This window comes from Zeus faber, assembly GCF_960531495.2.
Source record: "Zeus faber genome assembly, chromosome: 13".
NCBI classification, from domain to species: Eukaryota; Metazoa; Chordata; class Actinopteri; order Zeiformes; family Zeidae; genus Zeus; species Zeus faber.
This window is the reverse complement of record NC_137198.1, coordinates 4,358,705-4,372,869: the sequence shown is the minus strand read 5'-3', so window position 1 is coordinate 4,372,869 and position 14,165 is coordinate 4,358,705. Positions and strand designations below refer to the sequence as shown.

The 14,165-nt window shown below is 44.4% G+C and overlaps 1 protein-coding gene across 1 annotated transcript; it reads left to right on the top strand.

The window, feature by feature from the left end:
- On the top strand, window positions 1–13,564 carry ganc (glucosidase, alpha; neutral C). The gene is made up of 25 exons (XM_080012196.1): window positions 1–137; window positions 862–924; window positions 1,111–1,216; window positions 1,524–1,651; window positions 2,033–2,209; window positions 2,329–2,347; window positions 2,431–2,497; window positions 2,940–3,036; window positions 3,130–3,313; window positions 3,698–3,842; window positions 4,562–4,797; window positions 4,886–5,012; window positions 5,499–5,578; window positions 6,051–6,194; window positions 6,619–6,715; window positions 6,991–7,092; window positions 7,396–7,570; window positions 8,027–8,095; window positions 8,362–8,426; window positions 8,512–8,588; window positions 8,681–8,755; window positions 10,094–10,207; window positions 10,819–10,931; window positions 11,851–11,960; window positions 13,063–13,564. Exons 1-25 carry the CDS (start codon window positions 13–15, stop codon window positions 13,215–13,217), a joined length of 2,850 nt encoding a protein of 949 aa, XP_079868322.1. The 5' UTR covers window positions 1–12; the 3' UTR covers window positions 13,218–13,564.
- The last annotated feature ends 601 nt before the right edge of the window (window positions 13,565–14,165 follow it).

Genomic DNA, 14,165 nt, shown 5'->3' with positions numbered 1-14,165 from the left:
TGCACTGCAGCCATGGAGGGAGAGGACGCCCCGCTGCTGCGGAACCCCGAAGAGGGGGAGGAAGGAGAGGGAGAGGAAGGAGAAGGAGACGAGGAGGAGGAAGAAATGGCAGCAGGGGGAGGCCAAACAATTATTAAGTAAAGTCATGCACGTGTTTACATGAAGGGGCCCAGTGTAGATCTACTGTGTTCTGTCTGTCTGACTCTGTGTTGTCTGTCTGTCTGTCTGTCTGTCTGTCTGACTCTGTGTTGTCTGTCTGTCTGTCTGTCTGTCTGACTCTGTGTTGTCTATCTGTCTGTTTGTCCAACTGACTATCTGTCTGTCTGTCTGTCTGTCTGTCTGACTGACTCTGTGTTGTCTGTCTGTCTGTCTGACTCTGTGTTGTCTGTCTGTCTGTTTGTCCAACTGACTCTATCTGTCTGTCTGTCTGACTGTGTTGTCTGTCTGTCTGTTTGTCCAACTGACTCTGTCTGTCTGTCTGTCTGTCTGTCTGACTGACTCTGTGTTGTCTGTCTGTCTGTCTGACTCTGTGTTGTCTGTCTGTCTGTTTGTCCAACTGACTCTATCTGTCTGTCTGTCTGACTCTGTGTTGTCTGTCTGTCTGTTTGTCCAACTGACTCTGTCCGTCTGTCTGTCTGTCTGTCTGTCTGACTCTGTGTTGTCTGTCTGTCTGTCTGTCTGACTCTGTGTTGTCTGTCTGTCTGTCCGTCTGTGTCGTTCTGTCTGACTGTCTGTTTGTCCAACTGACTATCTGTCTGTCTTTCTTTCTGTCTATCTAAATATGTCTGTCTGTCTCTGTCTGTCTTTCTGTCTATCTGACTGTCTGTCCATCTGTGCTCCATCCTCCCCTGGCGCTGACAGTGTGGTCCCTGGTGGTGAGGGCAGTGAAAACTTCAAGAAATGTGACCAGGTGGCATTTTACAGGTGTGTTGAGTGAGACATGTCTGTCTGTCCGTCTGTCTGTCCGTCCGTCTGTCCGTCTGTCTGCCTTTATTGTTGTTGTTGTTGATCATCGTGATCATGTATCGGCATCGCGTTTCAATCAAACTGTGATCTGGATGAAGTCGTTTCGGAAACCACACTGACTTGACGTGTTGCTCCGCCGACGAGGCGACAGACGCAGGGCCCCACCCTGCAGCACCACCTGCTGCTCCTGGACACCGTGGAGCTCACACACGAGGGGGCGCGTTTTGAGGTCCTGGAAACGACAAAACAGGTCTGCGCCGAATTTTGAAACCGTGTTCAGTCCAGATGTTTTTTTTAGATGTGGGCGGGGTTTTCTGAAGCATTGACAACAGGATCATAATTCATACTGGTCCATTCCGCTCTTTCATTGGAAGCCTTTCCATTAAAAATTAACAACATTTTCAAAATAAATGTTGCCGAAAATGTTGTTTCGGTGTCAAAAGTCATGAACCGTATAAAATGTTGTCTTAAAGATAGATCTTGATTTCACATTTAGATTTCGACAGTTTCAACAATTATTAACAGCCTCCGTTCCGATATTTTGTGTTTCCGCACAGGTCAGGCTGCTGCTGTGTGTCTCCGCCTGTGAAAGCGGCGTCGTGAGGATTGTGTTGGACGAGCTGCGGCCCGTTAAACCACGCTACCGGGTTCCTGACGTTCTCACCGGGGAGCCGCAGTGTGAGCAGTAAGAGGAGCGTTTTCAAATCTGAAGAGAAACAAACATACCAAAATATTCAAAACATGCAAAGACGTCCTCTGTGGGTGTGGCAGTATGGTGTCTCGTGCTGACTGTGGGTATAATTAGAGATGTATATACTGTACAGGATGAATAAATATGAATACGGTCATGGATAACAATGTATGTAGTTATGATGTTATCACAAAATTTTTAACTTTGTCTGAAGTTTTTCTAACCAATGGTCCAATTCCAAAATCATTTTTTCAAAATAAAAGCGTCATCTTTTTCTGACTTGACTTTAACCGTTGAACTCGTGACTTTTTATTTTTTATTTTTTAATGTCGATGCATTTGTGGTGACCGTGACCCCTCTGTCCCGGTTCTGAAGGCTCAGGGTGCTGGAACGCAGCGCGGACTCGCTGTCCCTGACCTGGGGCGCCGGGCTCCATAGGGTCCGGGCGTGGCACTCCCCGCTGCGTCTGGAGGTCCAGAGCGGAGACCACGTCCTGGCCACCTTCAACGCCGCAGGCAGGCTGTGGTTGGAGGCCATGCAGGAGCCTCCCAGGTGAGGAGGCAGGGCACCCGGACAGGAAAAGTAGTTCTTCATTAAAAATAAATAAATAATAATAATAATCATAATAATATCTTTCTTTTCTTTCCCTTTCCTGTGTTTTTTAACTCAAGCGACTGCCACAGCAGTGAGGTGGGGGAAAGCGCGGCAACATTATTTCACAGAAAACTTATCTCCATTCTCTCCGTTTATACTTGGACTCGCTGTTGTTTCAGACGCCAGAGGACGACTCAGGCTCATGGAAAGAGACTTTCAGACAGTTCACGGATTTAAAAGCAAATGGTTGGTGTCTTGTATTCTATACTTCAACAAATTGAATACTTGTATGAATATTCTTGCGAGCGATCATGCAGTGTTTTCATAGTTATTTATTTTATTTTACAATATTACCATTGAATTGTGATTGTTATTATTATAGCTGATGTTATAAATATTTATAATTATTTATATTAATTAATTATTAATTAGTATTGCATCATTAATTTTTCTTTGTGTGTGTTATGGTAGACAACCACAAGACAATATTTCATGGTGTAGTACGTCATCCTAGTACTTTTTACAAACTATTTGGTACACCCAGAGCCCGGTTTTGGATGTAATTTGGTGCACTGCTTTGGCGTGCCTGTTATTATGCTAGAACGCCATTTCAGATACAGGATTTGTCACAGAATTTTTTTTTTCCGATACCGACACAATTATTTCTTTTTCTCTTTGGCCTAAACAGGTCCCAGTAGCATCGGGGCCGACCTCCGTCTCCACGGCTACAGCCACGCGTACGGGCTCCCGGAGCACGCCGACGGCCTGCTGCTCGAGGACACCAGGCACGTGCGCGCGGAAAAGAGACGCGGGCGAGGTGACGTTGAAAAAAATGCGACAGGCGCGCCCCGTACTCACAGCTCCGTCCCCCGCCGCAGGGCCGGCGAGCCGTACCGCCTGTACAACCTGGACGTGTTCGCCTACGCCGTGCACAGCCGCCGGGGCCTGTACGGCTCCGTGCCGCTGCTGGTGGCCCACGGGCCCCGGGGGACGCTGGGCGTGTTCTGGATGAACGCGTCGGAGAGCTATGTCCACCTGACCTACAGCCGCTCCGACCAGCGGGTACGGCCTTTATGTTCAGTGTAGCATGTATTCAGACCCTGACCCTGAGCCTGCTGCGCGTCTTGGGTCTGGGTCGGTCCCGGGGGGACGGTAGCAGGGGCGGGTGTAACTGAGTACTTTTACTCGAGTGCTGTTCTTAAGGGATGTTTTGGGGTCAAGAAAATTAACTCGGGTTCAAACCCGCTCAGCTGACGCCGTCTTGAAATACTTGAATGAAAAACTGTTTTATTTACAAATTTCATGTCTTTGCAGTCCCTACATATACATCCCTTGTTTAATTCCTCAGATATGTATTCTCCTCTGCTGAACATGGCGTTATTCCTCTCGACGTGTGAACGTGTGATTTTTATTTCCTTCTCACCCCGTGCCCTGTTACCCTCCCAGAGCGAGCCCAGTCCTCCGGCGGAGAGCGGGCGGGCCCCTCCCCACACCGACGTCCACTGGCTCTCAGAGAGCGGGGTGGTGGACTGCATGCTGCTGCTGGGTCCCTCTCCACGGCAGCTCTTCAGCCAGTACGCCCAGCTCACAGGTGACGCTACTGCTAAGAGCAAATGATCTCTCTTAAAGTGGGACCGAAATTTAAAAACGAAATGACTGAAACACATATGTTCTCTAACTGATGTATCACTAAGTTTCAACTAGAAAGATGTGATCAGTGAGCGGCACCAGCAGCGTCTGACTGGGGAAGGAGCCAAAATTCTCATTTACACGGTGCAATGATGATTCTGTAATTCACATGCTCGCTGAAAAACATTTAATGCAATAAATGTATGTGAAATGTATGGAATTGTTATGATAACCTAAGGTCATGTTACAGTACCCAGCGATTACCAGTTTATTACTATACTGTATAAAGCGTTATAATACTTTCCTTTCATTATGAGTAGTTTGACAGATTCTAATTTGAAGATAAACCAATGAGCAATCAGGATGCCTGACACGAGAAAGTACCTAAGAATGTAGTAACAAAAAAATAGAAAAATGAGCAATAAACAATAAGAAAAAAAACCTAAAGATAGACAATCAACAATAATAAACAAAATAATCTGCAGAAATAAACGATAGACAAGAAGAAATGGCAACATGCGATGAACCTGAAAATTTGAAACAAACAAGAAAAATAACCCTAAGAATTAACAATAAACGGGGAAAAAAATGGAAATCTACAATTAAGCTAGAAAATGGTCGGCCAACATCCGCGCGACATCGAGCCGTCACCCCAAGCTGTGTCGTCTCCGCCGCCCCCAGGTTTTCCCGCCCTCCCTCCCCTCTTCGCGCTGGGGTACCACCAGAGCCGCTGGAACTACGAGGACGAGGCCGACGCGAGGGCCGTGGACGCCGGCTTCGACCGGCACCGCCTCCCCTACGACGTCCTGTGGCTGGACATCGAGCACACGCGGGGGAAGCGCTACTTCACCTGGGACCCCGCCCGCTTCCCGGACCCCCCGGGGCTGCAGCGCCACCTGGAGGAGAGGGGTAGGAAGGTCCGTCCCGGGCGGGCCCTGCCTCCAGGCGCTCTTTTCCGTGGACTCCGCCGGCGTTTGAACACTGCGATCTGCTTACGTTTTACAGTTGGTGGTGATCAGCGACCCCCACATTAAAGTTGATCCCGACTGGTCGATCTACAGGGACGCGAAGGGCGGAGGACATTTTGTGAAGGACCGAAACGGAGAGGACTATCGTGGATCGTGTTGGCCCGGTAGGTTCCACTCCTTTGACAGGATGATGAAAATGTACTCCTGGACATTCCCGAAGGTTTCATTTATTTCACCTAACATAACAACTCGTCCACCGTTTGGTTTTTCTACTCACAAGCGCGTGGACTGTTATTTAAAACGGCTGCAGGTCTTCGAAGCAGGCCAGCTTGGCACGTTGGTGTCCCTCAGGTGCCACAAATTTCCCGCCAGACATCTTTCAATCTTTCAATCCTTCCATCGGTCGAATGTGTCTTCAAGTTTTCTATTCCTTTTTGACACCTAACTTTCGGGAGATCTTTTTATTTTGCTTTGTTTTTTTGTGCGAGCTGCAACTCCAACTGTTTGTCCCTTCCTGCTTGTATTGTGCAAACCGCATCGCTTCATGAGTACACCGACACCCCGGGGGGGAGGGGCACATTCCAATGTGAACATGAATTCAAAGTTTAAATTGAATTGTTATATTTGACCTTTGACCTTCTCCATTCCAGGCGAGTGTTGTTACCTCGACTACAGCCGACCTGCAACTCGAGCGTGGTACTCCAGACTCTTTGCTCTGGACAAGTACACAGTGAGTCTAAGAAGATCCTTAAAATCTGTGTGTGTGTGTGTGTGTGTGTTTGCGTTTGTTTGTTTGTTTTTTTGTTTGTTTATTTATTTATATTTTTTATTCATTTATTATCATGTGGGTGCTTGAATGTTGTTGGAAGGTGATTTTAATATTTGTGTGGTGTCTTTCCAAAAGCTACATTTTCGCACATTTCTTCTCAAACGATCTACATTTTTTTCTCACTTGTTTTCATGTCCTGGACCTAAACGAGAAACCACAACAAAACATTGTAAATCAGGAGATGATTTTTTTTTAATGAAAACAATTTTAACAAAAATATCATAATAATTTGGTTCCATTTCAGGAGATGTCATCGGGGAATTGGGGTCATGCAATGTGTGCGTGGTGACAAGTAAACCAACTAAAACTCACTTTGGCACCAGTGTGAAAAAGGCAAAAAGAATGAATTGAAATGTTGTTTTCTAACCATCAGGGCTCCACCCCGTCACTGTTTGTGTGGAACGACATGAACGAGCCCTCGGTGTTTGGGGGTCCGGAGCAGACCATGCCCAAGGACGCAGTGCATGCTGGGAAGTGGGAGCACAGGGAGCTGCACAACCTGTACGGCTTCTACCAGGTGAGAGAGAAACAGCTTGTTGTCAGGTTTCTGATTTAATTTGATTTAATAACAATGAATATATTTTTAATATATTTAATATTATATTTTACATGTATGAAGTATATTCTATATTTTTTTAAATATGTTGTATATTTTGCACATATCAGACACTATGACCGTTTTTTTTTTTATATGTCATATATTTTGTATATATCAGACACTATAACAGTATTTTTTTGAATCTGTTGTATATTTTGTATATATCAGACACTATGACAGTATTTATTTTATATATTTTGTATATATCAGACACTATGACAGTATTTCTTTATATATGTTGTATATTTTGTATATATCAGACACTATGACAGTATTTATTGTATATATGTTGTATATTTTGTTTATATCAGACACTATAATAGTATTTATTTTCCTCTTCCAGCACAAGGCCACGGTGGAGGGCTTGTTGAGTCGCTCTGGGGGATTGGAGCGACCGTTCGTCCTGTCACGCTCATTCTTCGCAGGCTCACAGAGACTAGGTGCGTCAATATTTGATGTTATTTTGTCATATTTTCATTTGTGACAGATACCCTTTCTCAATATATTAGAATTTGATAAGATACGGTGACGCTTTATTATTCTGCCGGGAATTCAGGTGAAAAAATTGTTTAATCGTTTACTGAACTCCCTCCAAGGATCAACAAAGTCTGTTATTCAGTTATCTGAAGGACAGAGTGAACGGTGTACTCACAAGCTGTGAATTTCGACAAGCAGTTTTTCATGGTATCCACTGTGATTCATGTTTTGGGGGCAGGAGCCGTGTGGACAGGGGACAACGTTGCCTCCTGGGAGTATCTGCAGATCTCCATCCCCATGCTGCTGTCCCTCAGCGTGGCAGGTTTACCCTTCTGTGGAGGTGAGGTCATTATAATACTTACAACACTACTTTCACTTTACGTTTTTATTTAGGATACGTCATTGAAAACACATATCTTGTACCTTACTAGTATAATAACTACGTTGCTGTGCATTGTCTGAGTCAGTGTTCCCCCTGGTGTCCACATCTGGTTACTGCTATAACGATAATATAAATTTGTGTGATTCAATTTAAATATGTGGTATGGATTATCGTCCCACCCCGTGATTTTATTATATGTTTGCGAGGATCCCGCCCCCTCATCCCTGCCGATTCCATCACCCTCCCCTCCCTGCGTTCTAGCGGACGTGGGCGGCTTCGACCAGGACCCGGAGCCGGAGCTGCTGGTGCGCTGGTACCAGGCCGGGGCCCTGCAGCCCTTCTTCCGGGGCCACTCCTCCAAGTGGACCCGGCGCAGGGAGCCCTGGCTGTTTGGGGACGAGGTCACAGCTGCCGTCCGCAGAGCCGTCCAGCAGAGGTACGGCAGGGACTCGGGTTCATCCGGGGGACAGCACAACCGGGAGCAAGCGGGGCTGTGGAAATTGGAATAAAACATTTAATCTTTTGAGCTGTGATGTGTGGATGTCCTGATCTAAATAACTGTTTCCATTTTCATCTTTCGTATTTCATTTCTTTGAATTGTTTTGTCCTTGACGGCACAGATTGGAAACCACTAGATGGTGCTATGACCTACTGTACCAATCTGTGATCTTTTTGTGCCGTTGACTTCCATACTGTCGTTCCTTGTGTTTGGCCTTGATTTAGGCGTGTTGCATTTCTCTTTTCTTTTCCTTAATTAAGCATGAACGAAAGCTACGTGGAAACTTAAAAAATGAAAAATTAAAATAAAATGAAATCTTGACGTGCTGCAGAAAATTTGGCAAGCTAATTTGGCATAACGGAGCCGACGTGATCAGTGTTTGCTCTGTTTCAGGTACAGCCTGCTGCCCTGCTGGTACACTGTGTTTCACCAGGCTCACACTGCAGGCCTGCCCCCTCTCAGGTCAGTCTGCTGCCCCCTGCTGCTTCGGCATGGTACTGCACCCATGGGGCTGCGTCACATCAAATGCCATTTACTAGTGTCGTGTCTACTGTTTAATTACCTTTAATTCATCTAACGTTGATGCTATGTTGCCAAGCTGTGTCTGTTCACCAAAACTGTGAACTTAACCGACGCTGACGGCCAAATGAAGTGTAGTTAGGAAAGCAATAATTGGAAAACATTGCTGTTCACCTTCTTGAGAAAATGGTTCATTTCTGTTTGCGTAGACCCCTGTGGGTGGAATTCCCGAAGGAGCCGACCACGTTTGCTGTGGACAATGAGTATATGATTGGTAATAAAAAGACAACATACTATACTATATATCCTACCATTAAAAGAAAACTGTCTGGACTAATTAGTATTCCTACTAATTGCAGGAGAAGCATTACTGGCATGTCCTGTAACTGAACCCGGGGCGAAAGAGGTCAAAGTGTTACTTCCTGGGTCAAGTGAGGTGAATAATGTACTTATTTATGTTAATGTAGGTTAATGAATGTATTGATTATGGGGGTGTGACGGTGCCACTATGGCCTGTGTCTGCTGTAGATCTGGTACGACGTCCACTCAGCGAAGGCGTACAGAGGAGGACAGACGCTGAGACTTCCTGTCAGCCTGGACACGGTCAGTGCTCTGATCCACCAAAGTGTATTATATAGATAATATTTTGAAAGAGAATTCTATATTTGGAACAGTGGGCTGCTTAAAAGAAAATATTATTAACAATAATAATAATAAATATAGCTGCAGGCAGCAATACACAGGGTCCAGTTTAGTCGTGTTGGGTGCGTTTTAGTTTCCCGGGTTCTCTGAAACGAAGCACAATTTTCAGAGTTTGAACGCCGTGTGGGCTCCCCCCGGTCTGTCATCTCCTGGTTCACGTTGATTTATGATACCAGTCTAATTTACATAATTTAATTGTAAAGTTGAGTTTTTTACTTGGATTACATTTTCAGTAAGTTGCGTTTCATGAAATACACTTACGTTGTGGTATTCCTGTGAGTAATTACCTTCTTCTATTTCTACGACGCCTCGCTCGATCGTGAACGCGTCACTCAGTCGCACATTGCAGTGGTTTCCAGTGGACACGCTGACGAATCTTTAAGGATCACTTTTTATTGTATTTTTCATTCATCCGGCAATACACAGGGTCCAGTTGATTTGTTTTAGGTACGTGCTATAGTTTTTTGGTTTCTGTGAAATGCATCACAATTAACTAAACGAATAAACATCAAACATCGTGGACCGTAGTCGTTTTTTTCTTATATTGTGACTGACCTTGAGGACTGGATTTTTGGACAGTGGCTTCTGTATTGTCTTAGATTTTCGGCTATTTTTCGGCATCTGAAACAATAGCAAAAACATTTTTTTTTATTATTTTGCATAACAATAATAATAAATACGTTTTATTGTATAAATATAACATCAGTTATAATATATAATTTGTTGTAATTTAAGTTGTAATTTCATTGTATTTTTCTGTTAATAATCTACAGTTGGAAAATTCATTTGAATAGATTACTTGTATATATTGTAATGGAGACATCATTTATGAAACTTTAATTAATTTGTCATCGGAATTATAATAGCATTTATCAAAACAGAGGTTACAAAGTGAGATTAAAATAAATAAAATCTAATTGTTTAAAATGAATGAAATAATAAAAAATGCCGCCGGTTAAAAACATTTATGAGAATAATTACATTTATTTTCTTAATATAAAACGACTTGAATACAGAAAGGCCTAAAACTAACTGTGCATCAATGATATTAAAAGTAAATAAATAATACATCGATAAAAAAAGTGATACGACGATTGTGCAAACACTGTATTCAAAACAAAATAAATCACAAAAGCCAATTTATGATCATTTTTTTGTATTTGTCCCTCATGTAGGAAACTTCCTCTCAGATCCTCCAGTCTATGTTGCCAGTTTGAGATGCATTGAATCTGTGTGCAGGTGCCTGTGTTCCAGCGGGGGGGCACGGCGGTTGCCAGGACGACGGGATGCGGTTCCTGTACGGCCGAGTATCAGCAGCTCCCCCTCAGCCTGACTTTGGCCCTCAACTCTGAGGTGCGGGACAGGACGGGGTGGGGAGGGACGGGACGGGACGGGTGATAAACTCTCATATTTTTAGACACAAATTTGTAGTCTAAGTTGAAGAGAAGCATTGATCTGAAATATTATAGTTTCATTTTTAAAAAGTTGTTTTTTGTGGAAGACCTGTTCACATACATGTAAACACACAATGTGCAATGAGACATATATAATTAACAATTGTGTCTTTGTATTTATACAAATAAATAATGGGATTTAGATCAGCGATTTTCCCCCTGTGGGCCACAGGGGTAGAGCAAATTTGCAGTTAAATTATGGGCGAGATTTTAATGAATTTTATTTTTCTTAAAAAAAAAAATCATTCATTGCATTTTTCTTTAAATGTGATGTGGGCCTAAAACATTTTTGAGATTTTCAATTAGATCAATTCCCTGCAATACCTCTGCTGACCGCCAGAGGGCACCGCAAGTTGTGTATCCTTGCACCAAATTGATAACTAAGTCAAACAGCTACTCCAACAAAAACAATAACGGACTAGAAAGAAACAGAAAGCAGGTAAGTCCGGAGAGCTGCGCGTGCCTTTTAATTAGCGCCGTCCTGACGGCGGCGGCGGCTCTGCTCTGCAGGGCGGCGCTGGCGGAGAGCTGTACCTGGACGACGGCCACTCCTTCCTGCACCGCGACGCCAAGGCCTTCCGCCTGCGCAGGTTCAGCCTGGCGTCCGGCCGTCTGTCCTGCCGGTGAGTCACGCTCGCCCCCAGGAGAGCGCACATGGGTCCGGACCCCCGCGCCAAATGACCTCACCCGAGTGTTGGACGCGGAATATTCACGGCAGGAAGTGTGGAGGAACACCTGACGTGGTCCCGGGGCGTCCCTCTGACGTGGAGCTTGATACTGTATCAAGATGCACTTTGTGACCTCAGTGTCAGATGGAGATCCTGTTCCACATATCTCTAGCCACATACTGTATACATCAGAGTGATGGAGTAATAGTCTGTGTGTGTGTGTGTGTGTGTGTGTGTGTGTGTGTGTGTGTGTGTGTGTGTGTGTGTGTGTGTCAAATATGGATAAGAAATCCACTTTTTTCCAAGTGCATCCATACAAATTGAATGAATGTTCCAGGTGTGTTCCATGTAGGCGATTTCAAAACATTCTGACTGTAGCCTCTCGTTCTGTTTGGTCAGTCTCCCTTGCTCGCCCTCGCTCTCTCTCTCTCTCTCTCTCTCTCTCTCTCTCTCTCTCTCTCTCATTGGTTGTGGGGTTCTCAACATTGGGCCTGGGGTCCTTCAATAGGTGCAGGGAGTCCCCAGCAAAATGACGAATAGTTAAACTTCAGCCTTTCAAGAGATGATCAATATGGACTTTTTGGATCCTCGTTTTAACTGTTATCTCCCAAACGACAGCGGAGACACTAAATCAGATCCAACATCAAAACATCTGCTCAGGTTGGATCCCAGGGACTAAATCAGATCAAATTGCCTAATGCCGATCAGACTGAGGTCCTTCATATGAAAAACGTGAAAGAACAACGGAAGGTTGAGTAACAGAGCACCTGCTAGTGGTGACGCCCACGTTTTCCCTCCAGGTGTGTGTGTGTGTGTGTGTGCGTGTGTGTGTGTGCATGTGTATAAAATAGTGTTTTGTTTCCTGTCGTCACAGCGGCGGTGAGGAGGGTGAGGACGGCGAGTACGACTGCGACCACCTGATCCAGACCCTCGTCATCCTCGGGATGAAGAGCAGAGTAGGCTCTGTCACCGTGCACGTCCCCGGTGAGGATCTGCTGTGTTTGGGGTGGAACTGGACGGCCCTGCTCCTTTGTAACATTGCATTTTAACGTGATGACACGCTCCCCGCGCCGCGTTGAGCCTACCTCAGCCTGTCTCCGCCCACGGAGGATTCTGATAAATCTGAATCTGAATAGAAACAACTCACCACATGAATAAAACCTTGCTTTTACACTCAGGGTTAGATTTAGGGTTGGCTCATGAGCCTCGTTCGCGTCCATTATCGACATTGTTTACCATAATATGACCATAACATTTACCATAACATCTGTCAAAAAGCAACATGAAATCACAACAAGCCACATGGCAAACGGAACGTGATCTGCTATGTTATGGATAGTTATGGATAGTCAAATAGTTATGAATAGTCATGGACATTCATAAATAGTTGTGAATGGTCATAAATAGTTATGGGTAGTTATGAATAGTCATGATAGTTATGAATAATTATGGAGTCAAATAGTTATGGATAGTTATGAATAGTCATAAATAGTTATTGATAGTTATGAATAGTCATAAGTTGTTATGGGTAGTTATGAATAGTCATAAATAGTATGAATAGTCATACATAGTTATGGATAGTTATAAATAGTTACGAATAGTCATTACTGGTTATGGATAGTTATGAATAGTCATAAATCGTTATGGATGGTTATGAATAGTCGTAAATTGTTATGGATGGTTATGAATAGTCATAAATCGTTATGGATAGTTATGAATAGGCATAAATCGCTATGATAGTTCTGAGTAGTCATAAATAGTTATGAATAGTCATAAATGGGCCTGGATAGTTATGAATAGTTGTGAATAGTCATAAATAGTCCTGGATAGTTATGAATAGTTGTGAATAGTCATAAATCGTTATGGATAGTTATGAAGAGTCAAATAGTTATAGATAGTTGTGAATAGTCATAAATGGTAATGGATAGTTATGAATAGTCATCAATCGTTATGGATGGCTATGAATAGTCATAAATCGTTATGGATAGTTATGAATAGTCATAAATAGTTATAGATAGTTGTGAATAGTCATGAATGGTTATGGATAGTTATGGGTATTTGTGTTCTCTCCCTCTCTGTGTTGCAGGTCGTGAGGACGTCGCTGCTGCCTTTCTGTTTGAAGAGCCTCTCCAGACGGTGACGGTGCAGGAGCTGAGCCTGAAGGTGGCGACGGACTGGGACGTTCAGATCGGTGAACAGCTGTCACAGTTGTCACGTTCTGCGCCTCCTGTGAGACGCTGATCCCCATCCAGTCAACCTTCTCAAAGAGATGACGCTCTCACCGCTTTCACCGTCCACCATCATTCAGACGTGGGCGCTGTGTTTGAATCTAGTCCGACTAAACGAAAGGAAACTCAACTAAAAACTTCAGGATGTAGAGTTGTAGGGTTTCCACGGTAACGGGTGGTATCAGGACAGTACCACGTTGCATTTCATCTGGTTTGACCCGTTGCTTGGCAACCACAATACATTTGGTTCCGTCAACATCACAGCGTTGTTGATACTCGACTTGAGACACACTTCATATATATTTCTTAATGTACTTTACTGTTTCTCTTTTAATGCGAGAGTGTTTACAATGTAATATAAACAGCCGTCATGTTCCGTAAACCTACGTCAGACTTTTTATTTATTTATTTATTTTATTTTTCAGAACCTTTGACCAAAAGCTGTAACCCTAAAACAGAACGCCTTCAGAGACATTTCCACCCCGAAAAAGGAGCATTTTAGAGGACAGGCGCCGCGTTGAAACGTCGGTGTTTCTCGTGGTAGTTTCGGCGCCGACGTCCTTCCCGTCCCCTAGCTTGCGTTGCGATGCGTATCGAGCCGCTGTTTGTTTAATCTCTCGCCGCCTGATCTGATTGGACACACCCGTCCTGGATGTCAGAACCGCTGTACTTATGTAACGTTTCTCCCTGGCCGCGAGGCACGGGCGCCGCTCGTCTCCATAGCATCGGGCCGGCGTGGTTGTGCTGAGACTGCTCGATGCTGAGAATGGGGTTCTTTTTTTGGGGCGTTGAATGCCTTCTGCTGAGGCAGGGCATCCACTGACCCCTCTTTACACGCCCACCGCCCTTTGTCTCACCCAACAATGATGGCACCAAAGCACTACAGCCGGGGGAGCGGCATTGTGTGGCGTCCAATGGGAGCGCAACAAATAGTTTTTCTGTGTGTGTGTGTGCGTATACC